At 32.1% G+C, this 20,741-nt stretch overlaps 3 protein-coding genes across 4 annotated transcripts; 2 read left to right on the top strand and 1 right to left on the bottom strand.

Moving 5' to 3' along the window:
- Window positions 1-3,096: 3,096 nt before the first annotated feature.
- LOC133670761 (large ribosomal subunit protein uL2m-like) lies at window positions 3,097-4,806 on the bottom strand. The gene is made up of 2 exons (XM_062091364.1): window positions 4,621-4,806; window positions 3,097-3,895 (listed from the first exon to the last, which is right to left on the bottom strand). The coding sequence occupies exons 1-2, from the start codon at window positions 4,733-4,735 to the stop codon at window positions 3,381-3,383; spliced, it is 630 nt and encodes a 209-aa protein (XP_061947348.1). The 5' UTR covers window positions 4,736-4,806; the 3' UTR covers window positions 3,097-3,380.
- A 3,773-nt stretch (window positions 4,807-8,579) lies between these two features.
- On the top strand, window positions 8,580-10,289 carry LOC133671112 (receptor-like protein kinase BRI1-like 3). 2 transcript variants are annotated; one of them, XM_062091758.1, is made up of 2 exons: window positions 8,580-9,174; window positions 9,300-10,289. In XM_062091758.1, the coding sequence occupies exons 1-2, from the start codon at window positions 8,827-8,829 to the stop codon at window positions 9,612-9,614; spliced, it is 663 nt and encodes a 220-aa protein (XP_061947742.1). In that variant the 5' UTR covers window positions 8,580-8,826; the 3' UTR covers window positions 9,615-10,289. The 2 variants fall into 2 exon arrangements, with proteins under 2 accessions (XP_061947742.1, XP_061947741.1); XM_062091757.1 differs by having other exon boundaries at window positions 8,595-9,174; window positions 9,282-10,289.
- A 4,223-nt stretch (window positions 10,290-14,512) lies between these two features.
- Window positions 14,513-18,786, top strand: LOC133670445 (inositol 1,3,4-trisphosphate 5/6-kinase 4-like). The gene is made up of 11 exons (XM_062090942.1): window positions 14,513-14,867; window positions 14,964-15,162; window positions 15,320-15,414; window positions 15,526-15,594; window positions 15,945-16,147; window positions 16,260-16,413; window positions 16,685-16,798; window positions 17,203-17,265; window positions 17,599-17,744; window positions 17,839-17,989; window positions 18,410-18,786. The coding sequence occupies exons 1-11, from the start codon at window positions 14,706-14,708 to the stop codon at window positions 18,545-18,547; spliced, it is 1,494 nt and encodes a 497-aa protein (XP_061946926.1). The 5' UTR covers window positions 14,513-14,705; the 3' UTR covers window positions 18,548-18,786.
- The last annotated feature ends 1,955 nt before the right edge of the window (window positions 18,787-20,741 follow it).

The following is a 20,741-nucleotide window of genomic DNA, read 5'->3' as shown; positions in this document are numbered from 1 at the left end:
CAGACTCACACTATTTTATATTTAATTTTTATCAAACAAATAATGATGGTGAAATTCGAACTCGTGACTGTTTGGTTATCAAGGCTCCGATACTATGTCAAAGAACCATCTCAACCTAAAAACTTAAATTGTTAGGCGAGGTCTCAGGATATGATTTATATTATTCTCTAACAGTATCTTGACTAATCCTAAAATTAATAATTATATAAATTTTTGATGGTCCTGAAATTTATGGTAGTTGAACTAATTATATCTGGAAAGCAAACTCATAATCTGGTCAGTTGAGTTGTATCCATCAGGGTTATGTTTTTATTTTTTTAAGATGCTACCAGTTAATTTTTAAAGTATTTTTATTTAAAAATATATTGAAATATAAAATAATTTTTTAAATTTATTTTTAATATTAATATATTAAAAAATTTTAAATAAATAAAATATATTTTTAAAATAAAAATACAAACTAGTTTTTTTAAAACGTGGAGTAGCCTGATAGGCAACATAAAAGTTAGAAATGCTATTCAATTGTTTGTCCCATTGACCAACCAGACGAGAAAATCCAACTCTCGGTAGAGCAGCCCTCGGTATTCTAAGCCAATTTTCCTTTTCAAGTTATTGCTTAACTGGGATGATGAATAGATTTATTATTCACATTATCATCTTTTAACATCTAAGAAATAACTTTGTTTTGATATACAAAAACTAATTTATATTAATACTATAAAGTCATTAAATTTATTCTGTTTAAAATCTACGGTACTAATTAGATAGGTTAATTTAAGTCAAGGATTAAATAAGTTAGTTTAAATCACGAATTAAATAGATTAATATGGATTTACAACATTGTTTCAATATATTTTTTAAATTTAAAACATTATTATTTTAATTTTTTTATAAAAATAAATTTAGATATAATCTCGAATAAATCCATTACATTAAATCAATTTCATCTAATTTTATTTGAAATTCAACTAAGTTAAGAATCGGTTTCCTAAAAAATTTTAATTTTTTTTCGTTAAAATTTAATATTGTTTGTATGTTTTGGATCGTTTTGATGTGCTGGTGTCAAAAATAATTTTTTTAAAAAAAAATTATTAACATACATTTTAATATAAAAAATTATTTAAAAAATAATTATTACTACCCTACAAAACATACTCTATATACAACAAAAAGAGAGGTTGATTGGTTTGGTTTAGAATTATCCTTCTCACCTAACAAAACCATGGTAGATAACCTAATTGAGTTTGAGAGGGAAAAAATAAAGAGTAAGAAAGGACATGGAATTGAAGGGATGTGTTTAAAAAGGTTGATTGCCCCCATGACCTTTTTGTGAGTGGAATTAAGGGATGTGACTTGTGATAGTGCCACCTGCTATTATAAGTTGTTCGATAGTATGATTTTTTATTATTATTATTATTTTGTTACCTTTGTGTCTTGAACACTGTTTTGCAAACCATCAAACTAATCGCTTTCTAGTCAAAAGTTTTGGTGATTTTAAAGTAGAAAATACTTTGAAAATAAAAGAAAAGGGGCACTTACACTCTCATCACCCAACACGGTTTCATGCAACCTCATCATGAAGTGAAATTGGGATTTAAGGGAAAAAAATAGCCCTCTAAAAAACAAAAATAAAAAATCAGAAAAATAATTGCATATTATATTGTGTTAAAAATAACATAATTTAGTTGAGTCATTAGATTAACGGAGCTTTAATAAATATAATTAAGTTTTATCTTGGATATCTATTAATTTAAAAAAAATATTGTACACTGCTATTTAAAAAAAATCAGTGAAATCAGTTAAAATTTTGTCACTTCAAAATTTGCACATTGGTTGATGCTTGCCGACGTCGTCAGAATACTAAACTACTGTCTTTGCATGTCGACTACGCGGTTTTTTGTCTCGAGCCAAATCTGTCCGACAAGCATTTGTGGCTTTGAATTGTCTTAGGCAAAGACAAAAAGGGTAATAGGGAAATTGATAGTGGGCTTTGCTCACGTTCTGCTTCTACTTTTTTTTTTACAAAAAAAAATGTTTGGGCATTAGGAATGGCTTGATCATGCAAAGTAAGACTACTACAAGAAAGATGGCTGTCTATTTTGCATCTTGCTTGCCATTATTGAGGAATGAAGTACAGACATGAGTGGAGGACTCCACTGCTGAAGAATCACACAGAGATGAAGCCTACTTGCATACAACGACTGGTAAGTAATGATCCATGCTAAGAAAACATTTGTATTTGATTTTTATGAAGATATTAGTTAGAATCACATCTCAGTTCATGTTTGATTTTGTTCATACTGACTGCAATAAACGAGAAATATCTTAATGAGACCTGTAAGAATAATTGAAGAGATCAATACCTTATTGAATAGTGGCATTAGTCTATAAACTGTTTGACAAGCATGCGATGTGGCCAGGATGAGGATGGTATGGTTGATGATGGATAATAGAACATGGAGCTACTTTCATACTGTTTTTTTTTAAAAAAAGCTCCCTTGCTACTAACTGCATCCCAGGGTTCTGAAACTAGCAATTCTGAAATTCCTTTCTTCGCATTTCAATCTTAATGGTTGAATATCAGAACATGAACTGGTTCTGGGACGGAGTCTGTAAGGCTTCACTACAAAATCGATGTGAAAAATCATGCATCATGATAATCCAACTTCCATGTATAATTGAGCTTCCATCTTGCAGCCAAGTATCTCTAACAAAAGATCAACTTCCAAAATATTGTTTGATGTGTAATCCAAATCATGCACCAAAAATCTTTTTACAAAATTCAATCAAAACAAAGAAGGTTGCCAAAAATCGCAAAACAAGAAAAATTTTCAAACTTCGACTATCGCAAAACCGCGCATCTGATTATAAATATCTGAAAATAGAACTTCATAATTCCAATAAGATTTATAAATTTTCTAGAATTAGAGGGGGGATGACTGCTCGTATCTGAAAAAGCTCTTCTGCAACCATTTTATTCACAGGAAAGAAAAATCGCTCAACACTCACTACCCCATTCAAACTTCATTTCAAATGGAAGGACTGACCTAAGATAAAAGCAAAAGCAAATCTAGGATCCATAAAAAACAGTTCACAAGCTGGTAATTTGTGTTCATCCATAAACATTCAATATGAAACACCGATCAAGATTGATAGGTTCAAAAGAAAACAAAAGGGGCAAATTTGCAGATGCCTACATGAAACACTCTTTATCATCCATGTTCTTTTCTGAACATAACAAATAGAACCAATCCTAGATTTATGGCAGTAAACAATTTAATGGATTTAGAAAACCTGACCTTAAAACATTTATTTGATGAGATCACAGGAACTACCAGCATTCAAAACAGAGGAGCCAAACAAAGAAGATGGCTGCCAAATTATTTTCTGCGCTTGAGTGGACCAGTCTTATACCCGCCTTTAGTTGGCTTTCCCCAAGGCGTTTGTGACACCCTCCCCAAGGACCCACTACTTTTGCTCCGACCCTCACCACCACCATGAGGATGATCTACTGGATTCATTGCAACTCCTCTAACTGTTGGTCTTCGGCCCAACCACCGGCTCTGTCCAGCCTTCCTAAGCTTTCGATCCTTGTGGCTTGGGTTAGAGACCATGCCAATTGTAGCCCGACACCGAGAATCGATCTTTTTCACAACACCTGAAGGCAGCTGTACCACAGTAATGGTCGAAGATGGCTCTTTCAGAATCTTTGCATTGGTACCTGCAGCTCGAACCAACTTCCCACCTTGACCAGGGTTCATCTCAATGTTATGTATTATTGTTCCAATACGCATAGCACCAAGAGGCATGCAACTTCCAATTTGTGAATTGATATCAAGGTGGAGCAGTTGTTTCATCATGTTACCACGCATTGAATTAGTATTGCCAGCTACATCTATGGTAAGCAACAAATAAGAGCAATCTCATATCTGCTAACAATAATACATCATAAGAAAGAAACTGATCAACCCATCATGAATAACTTAATGAATGTCTCCTTTTTATGCAGAGAAGCAGAACACAAAAAGCAATGACAAAATCCAAACTTTCCTCTTCCCTTTATCCCTCTATATGTTTTTAAGAAATCTTTCTTAGTTAACAAATCCTTTTCCATGTCTTAAATCACCAAATCAAAGTCACCATTTTACACCACACAGTTTGCTTCTTTTCAATCCCCCATTCATTTCCCTCCCAAAAAAATTATCTGCTAAAAAGAAAAGAAAAGAAACTCTTCTCTTCAATAAGCTTAATAAAGACTTCATCAAAATGGGGTGTTTTCTTCTCTCTTTTTTCCCCTTTCACGTTTCCGAAACAACAAAAAGCAACAATTAAATGCAAACCCATTCCATCCCCATTTTCCTTCTCAATTCTTCAGCAACCAAACCTCAAAAACCTCATCTTTTCCAATGCCTTAGCTCACCATGTCAACCATTTCGACAACACAAAGTCTACTCCTTTCTCCCCCCCCCCCCCCACACCAAAAAAAAAACCACTTTTCCTTCTCATCAATCAGAGAAGATTACCAGAAGAAATTCAAAAAACAAATAAATAAACTGAATCTAATAATAAGGAAACTTGGGATTTTAAAACTGAGAATGCAAGAAAAAGAAAGAGGAGTACCGGTGGAGAAATGGCGGAGGAAAGCAGCGCTGGCGCTGCTGATGTTGTTGGGATGTTGAAGGAGCCTGTTGAAGAGTGAAGAAGAAGCTGTGCGAGCTCTACTCCATAGAGCCATTTTTTTTCCTGTTCTTTGGAGAGACCTCTGCTTCTAGCAGTGAGGTTTTGGAGTGTATTTTCTAAAGTTAAGGAAACGGCGTCGCTGTGAATTATATTAGGGCTTGTTTGTATTTTGCATCGGATTACAGGAAAAAGAAACCACTTTTCTTTTTCTTTTTTTCAAATAGAATGTCATGTACTACTTTTTTTTAAAAAAAAAAGAATTTTTCAAAAAATAAAATCCCATTGAAAAATCAAATTTTAAGAGATTTAATTTTTTTTTATTTTTGTAGTTAGTATAATTTTTTTTATCCCATTGAAAAATCAAATAAAATTAGGGAGATCATTAAGATAATTTTCTATTCACAATGTTGCTAATTACTGAAATTTTTTACTAAAATATATAAGGAATTCGAATCTTTTGAGTGTATAGAAAAAATAAGTTTATAAAAAATTATAAAAACCGGATAAAAAAATACCCCTTATAATTGAAAAAACAAAATAAAAATCATTTGAAACATTGTTATAAATAAATGACTTAATCTTTTTCTAGAAAAAAATATTTTTATTAATAACTATTTTTAGCTATATTATTTGATCGTGTTTACGTGTACATGAGCATTCAATCACCCATCAAATTAATTTTTGATGATTCACAAATTGAATTTCTTAACAAAATAAATTAGTTGCACATTAAAAAAGATATATATTTCCATATCCATTGTAGTAAACATTATTAATTACATACCTCAAAATATTAATCTCTTAGATACGTGATCAACATGAACTATTTCATAATTTTTAGCAATTAAGAGAAATATTCTCTTGTTTTTATTACATAAATTGTAGCTTAAAAGTAAACTTCATTCGTTGTCATACAATTCATTGGGATCATATTCACAATCTTTCCCCTTTCTGTGAACTTCAAGTATACCCTCAAACATTTATTTATATCTTGAAGCTGTGGCTCTTGCCAATTCCATCAGTTTGACAAAGGTTCTACATTCTAATTAATGCCTGGTTTGAATAGTTTTCAGACAAGTGATCTTCGACCTCACACTTTGTTTTCGCTTGTTATGATCATCCTCAGTTCTTAACATCGTCGCTTGCTGGGGTTTTTGCTTCAAGGGCCTATAATATTCAAGCATGTATGTTGCTATCATTTGATTATTGTCTTGAAATAAAACATATCCTCTTCTTGTACTGAAGACAGACAGTAGAGATAGCTAGAGAAAACATTATTGTCTTGCTAATTATTTTCATTAATTTGTTCTTGTTAGAGTTTGGCTGTTTGGCATGCAGAAACTGATCAGGGTATCTCTCGTATCACAACTGCATGCGAATTTGTCTGCACACAATAAGCATCAAGCATTTTATCTCCAACATTCTCCAAGTAAATAGATCCAAGCTGTTGCTTTGTGAAAGGACAAACAAGGTTAATTTCCTCAGAGATGAATTTGTTCCTAGCTTGTCAAAGTAGCCGGACTATCCTGTATAAGAATTCTTGCCACACTCTTTGTTGAAATTCACGGTGAACAAATTAAGCCTTGCCGCCGGTGTAATAGATCATCCAAGGATTGAGAAATACACCATGAAAGATCCCTCCAATCTACTGTTCTATTCAATAAATTCTAAGAAATTGAATCCAGCATTGGCAGAATTCTTCTTTGAACTAAGAATAAGCATCTCATTTTTTAGAAAAGAAACACCCTACTAAATGGCTGCAGTGTATGGTGTTAATTCTAGATATATAGGAGTCGGTCTAAGATGATAGAGCATGGCTTCCTCTTCATATTTATAATATGACAGCTAATTCTTTGTATAAATCTATCTATATTCATTTTAAAACACTGCAAACACAATTTCTCTTTCTTAGATTTTGTTCATAATAACAAAATTGATTTAAAAGCTTTCAGTTTTTGCAATGGCTGCTATTGTCAAAACTCATATACGTACTCTAATTTAAAACCTAAACAAATCTCGTAAATATCCCTCAACTGTCTTTGATATTCTCTATTTTCAAACTCAAGACTACAATATGTCAAGGTTAATCCTTCCTTTCTTCTCTATTTTAGTTTTATTTTAATTCATACAATAAAACATTTATATATTACAACTTCTCATGTTGACATTGTTGCAGATGGCAATTTGTATGTAACATGATTTCTGCCAAATGCCACCGTTAGCACCAGAGGATAACCGACTGCAACAACAGACAGTGACAGGTATTGCTCAATCATTAATTTCAATGGAAGGCAGTTCCCTAGCTGTTCATATGAAATTTTCTACTTAAATCTCAAGGAGGCATGATCTGATATTATCTCTATGGTGGACCAGCAGCATACAAAGAAACTTGAATTTTGAGGCAGGAGACTCGCTTTTTTCCCATTTCTTGGTAAACTTGAAAACAACAGCTAGCAGAAGTCAGGATATGGCTTTCAGGTCTTCAACTGCTCCCACGAAAAGGTCTTTCCTGGCTTCATTTTTCTTATGCTTCCTGGAAGTTCTTCTAGCATCATCCATTATGGGGCTTATGCAGCCGTACGTAAATCTCACAGCACAAGAACTAACTCTACTATGCTATGTGCTTGTGCTTGTGCTTGTATTATAATGCAAACCCAAATCATTCCGTCTTTTATGTCCTTCATAGGTTAATTTGACAACAGAAATGATCTTCCAATTCAAATTTCCCTTGAAATTGTTTCCTTTCGCAGTTCCATTTTCAGTCGTTTCAACCATTCTAATGTATTCTAGAATCTTTTTTTTGTTATTAAACCTTCGATTCGCTGCCCGGGATCTTGATAATCTCTCAAATGAAAATATAGCACTTAACAGAGGAAGTAATTCATTTTTCATAATCAAGATTCTAAGAGAATTATAGTTTCAATATATGTTAATTAATTAAATATTTTTAAAATTATATTCAGTGAAGAATACAATTTTAACAAGCACACTTCATTGTATTATTACATAATAATGATTGGTTTTCAAAATATTTTTTTATTTAAAAATTTATTAAAATAATATTTTTTTTATTTTTTAAAAATTTATTTTTGATATTCATATATTAAATTAATATAAAAACACCAAAAAAAAAATTTTAAAAACATTAAACAAGATTTCACCTCAAAAACAAGTACCGCATAATTTTGAGTCTCTAGGGGAGTACTTGAGTATCGCATTATCCATGATCAATCCATCCAACATGATGCCTACAGCAAGAAGTCAAACCTTTACTGGCTACTGCGAAAATTAATACTAATGCTGCTTAACGTCTAATTAACTTGAGATGAAGGTCCATGCCCTCCTGCTGCTCAATATGGAAGTTTTCTGCACTAATTGCAAGGAAGCAACCCTTCTCTCCTGCGGACATGCTTATAGCTAGACATGGATTTAATGCAGAAATTAAGACTTTTCTTGTTGACTTGAAGAATTGGACCTGGCAATCCATTCTCCCTAGTCAACTCCTTTTATTCTAGCTAGTTTATTTCTGACATAAATGAGGAATAATAATTTTCATGCTAGTACTCTTGACGTATAGCAATAAAAAAAGAAATTATGGATTATCAAGTTTAAAAATTAGAATTCTAAAGGAAGAAATTACAGTTTCTCAACCCTAATTTTACTGATAAACTATAGATAACATCATTTGATAAATATGAATGTTATATGAAAACTCGTTTCACACCTAAGAACTTATTGTACTTAAATTTTTGACACGCGTCCCTATCAACTATTTTCAGATACATCAAAACAACTTGTCCAAGACTCGGGACAGGACCCAGCTTTAATGTCTGCAACTGCAAGTTGGTTCGCATGAAAACAAATCTCTTTTCTTTTCTTTTTTATCTTTTTGGTCATTGCTCAACTTTCGTTTTACGCAGAGGAATAGTATTGATGTGACGTCGTCCATTGCATTTAGATATTCTTTGTAGATGCAACACCTTTGAAGAAATCAAACATTATGCACACCCACCTGTGATTCTATTAGTAGTAGAAAGCTCCAGGAAGTCTGATATAATTTCCATGGAAAGAATGACTTCTCGAAGTTGTTTTCTCACTCTTCGTGAAATTTATAATCTTTTTTGTTAGCTGTTTTCTTATGTACAGATGGCTCTTAATGCAAAACTAGCTCTGCTTCTGACTCTTTTCCTTAGTGTTGCTAGCAATGGATACAGTTCTTTGCAAGAGAACAACGCAAGTGATGATGAGCTTGGTGGCAGATTAACCCTGGTACCCAGCAAAGAGCTCTGGACGAAGTTCGATTCTTCATTCAAAAGTGGGTTTGTAATAGGTTATGTATTTTCTGCAGTTTCCATTTTAACTATTTTCCTGTCCTATTGTGTGCCTTGGGCTCGTCTCAACAAGAGGAAAAGGAACAAGGTGATGATGAAGACACCAATGACGACATCTTTGATGGAAAGGCAGGAGAAGAAGAGAAAAGAAGCCGACATCCAGGTATCCCCATGAGATTTTCCTTTCATCATATATTTGGTTTCTTGCTAGCTCGAAATCAACTATGTTCCTGTCAATTTACAAAAGATCATCGGTTATTTCATCCCCAGATTTCGACGTTTGATCAGATGTTGATCGCAAGAATCAGTTTTGCTGAACTACAGAAAGCAACCAACAGTTTCGACAGAGGCAAAGTCATCGGAGTTGGAAAGACGGGGACAGTATATAAGGCAGCACACCCTCATCTTCGTTTCACTGCCGTGAAGAGATTATTTGACTTCCAACATTTGGAAAAGCAATTCTTGTCTGAGTTAATGATTCTGGGCAAGTTTAGTCATAAGAACATAGTTCCACTCTTGGGATTCTGCGTGAAGTCGAGGGAAAGGCTTTTGGTGTACCAATATATGCAAATGGGAATCTCTACGATTGGTTACATCCTGTGAAAGGCGAGCCTAAGATCATGGAGTGGCATTTAATTTAGGGTTAACGTCGCAGTTGGGATGGCAAGAGGTTTGGCATGGCTCCACAATCATAATACCCTCCAACTAGCTCATCTTAACTTAAGCTCAAGTTGCATCTTGCTTGACAAAAACTTCGAACCAAGGATATCCAATTTTGGAAGGGCAATGCACGTCATGACCTCAAATGCCAGAATCTTCATGGCAAACATTGAGATGAGTGAATGGGATCTGACCAAAAGAGATGTCCATCAGCTTGGTGTTCTTCTTCTTGAGCTGATCACAGGAGAAGATCCTCTTAATAACAGTGGATTTTATCACAGTCTAGAAGGTAAGTTAGTGCAAAACAATTGTCTATTGAGTACTGTCTCGGCTGCACTGTATTGTGCGGTTGACAAATCTCTGCTCGGTCAAGGATTCGATCGTGAAGTCCTTTATTTTCTGAAGGTTGCCTGTAACTGTATTCAGCCTCTTCCAAATCGAAGGCCAACAATGGTTGAAGTATACAAAATGTTGATGGCCATCAGGAACACACATCCCGACATCTTGGGCTAAAACTAATATATAAATGAAATTGCCGAATTACATTGCTAATTGTAAACATGTTTATGTACAGGATAGATTTAAAAATATCATAGATTTTCTCTAATTTCTCTGCAATGAAGTACCAGCCATTAATTTCTCTAACAATATTGCTGATTCTGATTCCAGTGTGATGATAACTTGGAGCTCAAGATCATAGAAATAACGTGAAACATAGTGTGCATATGTTTCCAGGACTAGTGGCGGAGCCAGAGTTTTTTTGATGAGAGGACAAATTATTAATAAATACTATGACTTTTTAATATGATCTTTTTTTTAACTTGATTGAGTTACATGACTTGAAGTGTTGAATGATTCTTCATCCTCAAAGAATTTACGCTTGAAATACTTTTATAGTAACGTGTTAATTTAATTGATAAACCTTGTGATTTTTTAATTATTATTAGTGTCTACATAATAATTAACACAATTACACAATAATAAAATCAGTTGAGTTACATAATAATTCTAAATCTTTCATATGATTTTCATAGCAAAATATACATCAATTCATCAAAATTCATTTCAATTTATATCTATATGTATGTTGATTAATCATTTCTAGACATATAAATTATTTCTAGACACACACAAAAAAATTGTATGAACTCACTAAGTCAAATATGTGAAACAAATTTTAATACTATACTCTAGTTTCAAATAAAAGAAAATATCGAGAGAGAGAAAGTGTAACTTATGGAATTTAAACCCATGCCCTCTCCTAACTCCAAGCATATCGTTAACAATTAATTACAAATAAATTTGTGATATAAAATGACAATCAATACATGTACATTGTAAATTAAGAGACCTCAATTAAATAATTAATCCATAATTATAGTGAACTAAGAGACCTTAGTTAAATAAATTCAATAATCTACTCTGTCAATACAAGGGATGCAAAGAATAGTGGTTTTGCATGAATATTAATTTATTCATTTATAATAATAAAAGAAACATTTAATTGATTAAATTAGAAAATTCAAACATTTATTTTGAACATATTTGAACACATTCATATCAAAACCCTTAAATTATCATAAACCCTAATATTTTTAATAACTAATTATAAAAAATAAAACTAAAATTAGATCGATAATGAAATAAATAGAAAAGATAAAAAAAATTTTACCTAAAACATAAAGCAAAATAAGTTACTTGCTTATCTGGACTTGAAAAGAAATTTGCATAAGAGAAAGAGACAGGCAACAACAGCTTAAAAGGAAAAAAGGCTCTCTGTTAATTAGTAAAATAAAGAAAAAAATTAAGTAAATGAGCTGGAAATATATATTATAAATTATATTAAAATATAAGTAAACAATAACTTTTCACTTTCCATGTATTAAACCCTCCCTAAATTATTATATTAAACTGAACATTGACCTGGTCTCTTTGGTGAGATGGTCAATTCGATCAATTTTTCGGTCATTAATTATTCACACCTTGTTTTTCCCTTTTCTTGATTCTTTTAATAAAGGGTATTTTAAATATCAAAATACTTCATATGTAGATTATATCACTTTTCTAAAAAAATAAATCAAAGAATATATATATAGGGTTGAATTAAAAGACAAGAGACTGAAGTGCAAAACAAGGGTAGCGTGTTCAAATTTATTTGTAAAGTACATTTTTGTCCCTCATATTTTTTTGCTATAAAGTGACTAGTCCTTTGCATTTTGAACAATTTCATTTCGGTACTAAACTTTATTTTCATCATTTTTCAGTCTTTAGTGGGTGAAAGGAGAGAGAGAAAATGGTTGGAATCCAGTCTAAAAAGAGAAAAATATTATTTCTTCAATTTCGGTCATCAAAATATTAGATTTTTATTCTAAATGGTTCCATATGATAAAAAAAAGTTTGACTTTTTGGTGCTTTTTTACCTTGAAAGTGCCTAAAAAACCAAATTTAAGATTAGAAAGAAATTGGTTTTCGGGTTGAATTTGGGTTTTTTGCCCCTTTTTTGCATTTTTTAAGGTTAAGAATTGGTTTAAAAAAGTTATTAGGGTTATTTATAGGTGTTTTAGGTTGAAAATGGGTTTCTAGAAGAAAAAATCAGTCACCCCGATATCCATAGCATAAGCGTTGCCTCGCGCGTATGGGAAGAGAATCAATGGTTTTTTACTAACTCGACCCATCTTTATACGTGCGAGCCTACCATGTTTTCTTTGTTGATTACCAACCCTTATCAAAGTTCACTATATAAACATTAAAAGAAGCTTCTAATTTTCTAATGTGGGATTGGAAGTCCATTAATATATATACTCTATGTTCACAAGAAGAAAGTTGTCTTTTTTTCAATGTGGGATAAAAAATCTTTTTGGTTTAAATATTTCAACTTAAAATAAGAAGATAATATCTTTTCAACATGGGATAAAAAACTTTTTGAAATAATCTTTTAAAGTGTATTATTTACAACATGTATAATCTACATTCACATGAATTGTTTCTTAAATTTTTAACGTGGAAAATTAAAACCCCAAAAAGTTTTTTTAATTTTCATGGGTTTATCGAGTTAACGGGTCGAGCTTGATAACTATGGTATTAGGTTGGTGTTTTATTCATTAATTGTTTTTAACAGTTTTTTCTCAATTTTATTCTTCAATATTGAATTGGTTAGGGAATAAATTACATGATTTATTTTATTTTATTTTTCTTTTTATAGGGATATCACTGTTTCAAATAAATTTTTATTTTTAGTTTGGTGATCAATTTTGTTACGATATATTTTTATCATATTATTAAAAAATTATTTTATAAAAAACAAATTAGTGAACTCAATGGAGTTCATGACCTGGTTCGTTGGGGACTGAGAACGATCCAATATGTCATTGTCTCAATAGTTTTTGTTAAAAAAAGTTATATCATCTTGAAATTTTATCAAAAGTTCAATATTTTTTTACCAATTATCAAGATTGCATTTGGATCCATAAAATCAATCATTTTAATTTGGGTTAACTCCTGCTCAATTTAATTTGAAACTCAAATTAGTCAAATAGCTAGGTTAAAAAATTTGTCCAACTCGCAGCGTAGCGTAGACCAATGGATTAGTACGTTAATAATTTTGTACATCAATGCATATTTTATGCAATAAAAGGGCATCATTGTTTTTTTTTTTAAATAAAGATGATAGTAAATTTACTAATGGATAAAAGGATTCAATTGAGAAATGATGGAAATATTGGGAATTGAATTAACAAAAAAAATCAAATGGTTTATGGCTATATTAGGAATTAAATTGATAAAAAATCAATTCATTTATGGCTTTATTCATTCATATTTGTAGGTAATAAAATTTTTGCAATAAATATTTGGTTTTTTATTTTAGTTTTATTTATTTGAATTTCTTTCTAGTTTGTTTACTTGATTTTCAAAAAATTAAATAAATTACTAATAGAATCACCGATAGAATAAATTCATATAAGTGTTCCAAAAAATTTATGGGAATTGACAATATGTAATTTTAATCTCATCTCTAAAGTATCTAAAGAAGTTTAATTTGATCCTATATCTTCTCAATTTTCTCAATTTTACAATTTTATTCATGTAATTTTAAGCACATATATTTTAATCCTAGAACTTCATTATTATCACTTATCAATCCCTAAATGTTGAGAATTGTTCATTTGGTCCTTAAATTTTTCATAAAAGTTTAATTTGGCCATTAAAATTCTTTATCCTTACATTTTTGGACCCTATGGTTTTAGGTGATTACATTCCAGTCTTAAAACCTCATTATCCTCATGCCTAGTCCTTGGATAAACTTTAATTTGATTTTTGAAGTTTTCATAAAAGTCCAATTTGATCTCTAAAGTTGTGCTTTTATGTTTTTTTTATTCTTATTGTGTTTTAAGTGCTTACATTTCAGTTTTAAAATTTTATTTCCCTCATGAATATTGAGAAAAGCTTAATTTGGTTCCAAGATTTTGAGTGAAAATCCAATTTGATCCTTAAAGCTTTCATTATTTATATTTTATCCCTCTAGTAAAAGCTTACCATGTTCTTTCGAAGAAAACCTCAAGCGTATAATTTCATAATCAACTGATTAATTTTATCAATTTTTGATTCCAAGGAGAGAGGGTGAGTGTGTATTTTGTTTTGTAATAGTTTTTGTATTTTTAGTTTTAAAAAAAAAGAGATTTAAAAAAGAGATAAATTATAGTTCTTTTAAAATTAAATTTTTACAGCAATTTAAAGATAAAAAAAAAAGTTTGAATAATAAAAACTAAATAATTTTTAAAATTATAGTTAATTTAATGCAATAAAAAACAGGGCACAAGGAACCTAGCCTAGGACAATTGTGAAAGACACCGAAAACCTTACACGCATTTCGATGCCAAAGGACCCTCCTTTTCAAGGCATCTCCTTCTCTGCTCTTCTTTACTCCTTTAAAGCAGAGAGAGCATCGCTCCTTCTTTCCTTTCTTCACCTTGTTTTCACTCTTTACATTTCTCCCCTCACTCTCACTCATTTGCAGAGTGACCAAGAAAACCCAAAATGGGTTCATTAGTGAAAGGAGTGATGATCCATGAGTCACTTCTAATTCATGATTATGCCACCCCCTCTTTCCACTCTTCAGCTCACTCTCTCCTCCGAAAGCTCCGCCACTCCAATCTCCACATTGGGATCTCTTTCTCACCGTCTCTCCCTCACTATAAGGTTTGTCCATCAATTCTCTATATCTTTCTGGTTTGTTTTCTTTGATGAGATGGTTGTTTGAAAGATCATTTTTTTTTTCCTGCCCTTTTGTTATAGGTGAGTGTACTTAAAAAGATGGCAATGGAATACTCCTTTGATTGTTTTCTCTTGGATGATGAATCATCTGTTGATGGTGTTAATGAGATTACACTTTCTTGGGGTGGCATTGGAGGGAAAATTTTGTTTCTTGTTCCTAGTGACAAGAAGGTTGCTTTTGGTCAATTAAACAATTTGGGATGGATCATTGTTGTTTTTGGTGAGTTTTGTTTATACCCTTTTGTTGTTTCTATGTATTAGTGACTTTGTTTTATTAGATGACATCAGTGGATTCTGTTTTGTATCTTGTCTTTGTGGATTCAGGTTTGGTTTTTTTTAAAAAAAAAACTGTGGATTCTTGTTTTCTTTTCTTTTAGATGTTGAAGGTGCTGGTGCATGTGAGAGTTCAGGAGTGGTTTGCATCAGTAAACTGGAAGAGTTGCCTATGAGAATTTGCGCCTCAATTAGAAAGGTTATCATGATTGATTAATATCCAATTAGCAAATCCACTTCTACAATTATTTATTAATTTTAGTTGTTCTTAAATATTCTCTGACTGTTTTGTTTTTCCAATTTCAAACAGGCTATTGGTGATGGAGTTGTGACTGTTGGTTATATTATGAAGCCTTCTCGGGAAGAAGATTTTGCCAAGGTGAGTTCTTGATAGAGGAATTGGAAGCATTACTGATGTTGGAGAAAGACCGTGTCATAGATCATAGATGTTCTCCAGAATCCAGATATACAAAGAAATCAATGTGAAGCCACGATATCCTGATCGAGTTCCTTCATTGCTATTGAAAACTGATTCATTATATTTTCTGGATCTAGAGTTCAATCTGAGTTAGCTCTTCAATGATTTTGTTTTAAACTTACAAGAAAATTTGTTAGTTTGACATTTTATGGTGCATACTCCATGTTGTTTGTCTGTATCTTTACCCATGTATAAATTGTAGTTTAGATGTATGTCTACAATTGCAAGCTTATTCTTTGTTCTTGTTGCAGAGGGGTGCGTTCCCCATGAATCCTTCTCCAAATGGTTTGATGTTTCTACCCCTCACATTTGAGCTTCCCCTGCAATCTCAATTACAACTCGTTGACATAGTTCTGCATAAAGCAACTGATGAAATTATCTCTGTTGACTTAAGTGGCTCTTCAGAATCCTCAAACAGAATTACTTTCTCTGCAGGCATGCAAGAATTGCAAAGGTAGTTTCAAATTCATTTTTATACATTTTTATGGTGATGATAAATCAACATGTTGCAAACAAAGTTGTGGATTAATGACATAATAATGTGCCTGGGTCCCTTTCTTCCGCAGGTATATGGAACACCATTCTGATTGCTTTGCAATTGATCCACTTGATAAAATATATCCTGTACTGGATCGACTAAAGATCCAACAAATTCTTCTTGGGCTAGATGCTCTCAACAAAGAACGTTGTCGGGCAATCAGAGGACCCCATTTCCTAAAGGTCTTTTGATCAGAATGGTATCTATTTAAAATAGTAAAACTGATCTCACAAATCACTGGACACAAAATGAAATGTTTAGCTTTGTTGTCATTGCAAAATCAACTACAATGATTTTTGGTGTGGTTCATTGTTTAAGCATATGTTTCTTGGGTGTTTTCCATATTGATACCAATTTTCTTGATGCACATTAAGGCTCCATTCAGGCATGATCTCTTGAACGGTTCACCATTTTATCCTCAAATTTAGTTACAACCAGAGTTCAAATACGCAGGTTAATGGATTTAATGACCCTGATTTGGCACAAAGTCTGTCTGAAGCTAAATTATCTCTTCCGAGTATAGTGAAACCTCAGGTTGCCTGCGGAGTAGCTGATGCTCACAGTATGGTAAGAATTTCTTTGATTGCAAAGGATACAACTGTAGGATAAAAAATGTTAATCAGGACTTCATCTCGATGCTGCAACAGGGACTCTGAAATGCTTGATTTGTTTTCTGTGGACTCACTAAGCAAGTTCCTTAATAATGAAATCTCAAGTTCTCCTGTATTTTCTCCAATTTTAGGTGCTTATCCGGAAAGATTTGTTCATCATTTTATAGTTAGATGCTTAGAGCTGCTATCAATTTTGAATATAGTTAGATGCTCAGCTCCATCATTTTGGGTTTGCCTGAACATTATTACATTTTTGACATTTTGGACATTGTTTACAGTTCATTACTCGGGAGCTGCAATATTTTTTAGTTCCTTGTCCTTAATTTTCTGTCTTAAAAAAGTTTAATTCTCGCATTGCAGGCAATCACCTTTAGAGTTGAAGATTTTAAGGATTTAAATGTTCCTCTTCCAGCAATTGTTCAGGTGAGCACAAAAGTACTGTGCAAATTTTGGTTTGACTTTTTGGCCCTGCATTCTGGCATGACAGTAGTATGAACCAATGTGTGGTTATTCTGATTGTGTATGCTTGACTGGAAACAGTAGAACAATGATTAGTGCTTGTATTTGACATAGATACAGCATAGTTTTACATCATCCTTCCAGTAAGCTAAATGTAATTTAACATTACTGAAATATATTTCAAAGCCCTTGGTCAGAGGAGTTGCCAAGTGGTTGAGCCTTCTAAAGGGTCTTTTTGACAGCTGAGTTTCATGTTTTCTGTTCTCCTGGCTCTGAACGGTTTGTTTGGCGTTGCAGGAGTACGTGGACCATTCATCTACTATATTCAAGATTTATGTCTTGGGTGAGCAAGTTTTCTATGCAGTAAAGAAATCTTTACCAAATGCAGATGTCTTGACCAAATCATCTGAAAGAAATGAACTCAGACCTTTACTCTTCGACAGGTAGCATTTAGTTTCTTTGTTTGCTTTCTGTTTTCTTGAGTTGTGGTAATGTCTTATGTTTCTGTTTTGATAATCTTGTGCTTACCCTCTGCAGCTTAAAATCTCTACCCACCAGCACTGGGCACTCTACAGGTGCAGATTCCATCAAGACCAATGTTAATTCTTTTGATCTTGAGCTAGTCACAGATGCTGCAAATTGGCTTGCTAGAAAACTTGATCTTACCATCTTTGGCTTCGATGTTGTTGTAAGTAATGCTTCCTTGACTGCATATCTTTTGCAGTTTGCATCTTTTACCAGTCAAACCTGATTAATATTTGATGATTTTTCTTGATTATTTAATGAGTGATTTATAATGGTAGAAACCCCAAGATGAATACTGAGAAAGTATCAATTCAGAAATGCTTTGCTATTCTTGTATAAGATTGGCATCAAGCATTCGTACTGGAGCCAATTTTCCTACTAGTTGATATTTCTGGTTTTCAGTCACTAGGTCTATTTTCTTGTTGGTTATAGACCCTGACCCCTCGGTGGGTACATATTTTGGCATCTGTGTAATTAAGAAGCCAACTGCAACTGTTCTATCGTCTTTGTAGTTGAGTTTAGGGTATTATATTTCTGAACTTGCATACAAATCTAAATCCTCTCATGTCTTACCTCATCTCAGATCCAGGAAGGCACTGGTGACCATGTCATTGTGGATGTGAATTACCTCCCATCTTTCAAGGAAGTCCCTGATGATATTGCCGTGCCAGCCTTTTGGAATGCTATTAGACACAAGTTTGAATCAAGAAAGAGGAGATAGAAAGCCGTGCTTATGTGCTGGAAACTGAGCAGTGGTCTTTCCTTTAGCTGAATATGATCATAGACAGAGAATAACTGGAAAACTGGCAGAGCTGATGAGCTTATAGTTGATGGATAAAAGCATTCATATCCATCAAAAGCTGTCTGGATCGCTGGCTTTTTAAATTGTACACCCAGAGAACCCTTATTAGGCTAAGCCTTTTGAGTAATGCACAATATGTGACGCTGTTTTTGCTACAACTACCTTTCTTCCTCCATGTTTGACTAATTAGATGCTTAACCTGGATAACAAATTCTTGCTTGCCATGCTGTAGCTACTTTTCTTGAGGGATTTTATGGAATTGGGAGAGAACAGAGGAGGCACATGCAATGGATCCTAACTCAACAGTGTCAATACTATCAGGATAACATTGATATGGGATAATAATGATCTAGCCTCGATTAGTTGAATAAATGAATAGTTACTTTCCATCCCTTAAAAGATATCACAATCAGTAGAGACCCCACAATCCATGATCCAGCCCGCCATTAATTATCTTTGTCGACAAAGGAATGATGATGATCATGGTCATGATTAACAGGTATAAAATTTGGCTCCATACAATGTTCAGACACCCACCAACCATTTCAGGGCTTGGCACACAAAACAAACATAATGGCCACTTCACCATCTCCTCCACCACAAGAACAACAATGAATGGATATTATCTTGGCTTGACTCGAGAACTAAAGTGTGTCGGCTTCCCATATTATTTCTTATGAATAGATTAATCAATATCAGCAGACATGGATTAAATCGGGTTTAGTTCCATCACTAGATATTTTCCCGTACTACGTTGTGGATGGGTTAATTTTTTTTTATGTAACAAATATACAAACGGTAATAACTCGAGAGTATTCGAGTTAATTTAACTAATTTGGATTTAAGATAATCTTGAAAAAAAAAAACTCAAAGCTTAATAGTCTAGTGTTAAAAAATAAAAACAAACAAAGTTAAATTTGATTAATTTTTAAAACCAGTAACTCTGGTCATGAGACTGAAATGACTATATAGAAAATCAAAAACAAATCTTGAAAAAAAAATTAATCTTCAAAAAATTAAAAAGAAATAAATAGTAATCAAAATAATATGGATCAAATCTTAAATAAAAACTAATAAAAAAAATAATAAGGGACTTAATCGAAAAAAAAATAAAAAGGATAAAAATAGTAATTAAAACAATAAAAACCAAAATTAAATTTAAAAAATAAAATAAAATGCTAAGAGACAAATTCTAAAGAAATTTTTTTTAAAAGGATTAAACAAAGAGAAAAAAATAAGGACTAAATTAAAAAAAAAACAGAAATGAAATGAAATGTTGAGGGATAAAATTGAAAGGAAAAAAACCAAGAAAATGATAAAAAAAAATCAAGAGAATGAGTAATATATATATAAAAGGATGAAGCTAGAAAAAAATCTAAAAAAAAAATCAAAAGAAAGAAAAACCAATCAAAAGAAAGAATTTTTTTATTAAAATAATATCATTTTTACTTTTTAGCCGAATAAAAAATCATGTGATTAGTTAGGAGAAAATCATGTCAAAATCCATTGATTTTTTTAATCAAAATAATATCATTTTCACTTCTTTTACAATAAAAAATCTGATTGCCCCGGTAACCCGAGTGATTCGACCCAACTCGTGACTTGGGACATGATAGGGGTCGACTCTTGGGTCAGGTTTTAAAAGCATGATAAAAAAAAATAAGCATCAAATATGATATGAAAATTCAATGAAATTAAACAATAAAGGATGAAATTTCAAAAAAAAAAATTAATTAAGAAGAAAACTCAAAATAAAAGGATTTACAATCATAAGAATGAGAATCCAATTAAAAACAATCAAATGATTAGGAATTAAATCAAAAAATAAAATCCAAACATAAAAAAAAAGATTAAAAGAAAAATAAATAGGAATTAAAAGAATGAAAATCAAATTTGACAAAAAAAAAACATAAACAAATCAAATGCTAAGAGATGAAATTGAAAAACAAATAAATCAAATTCAATACAATACAATTAAAAGATCGATGATCACTTTGCAATTTTACAAGGTCAACACACCTTTTGAAATGGAAGGGAGAGAAAATAGAGGGGGGAAGAAAAATTATTGTCGAAGCTCTACCATGCTATGAGTTTAATAAGCGTCAACCCTCCG

This window comes from Populus nigra, chromosome 13, assembly GCF_951802175.1.
Source record: "Populus nigra chromosome 13, ddPopNigr1.1, whole genome shotgun sequence".
Lineage (NCBI taxonomy): Eukaryota > Viridiplantae > Streptophyta > Magnoliopsida > Malpighiales > Salicaceae > Populus > Populus nigra.
The sequence above is the reverse complement of the archived record's forward strand: the minus strand, read 5'-3'. Positions and strand labels throughout refer to the sequence as shown.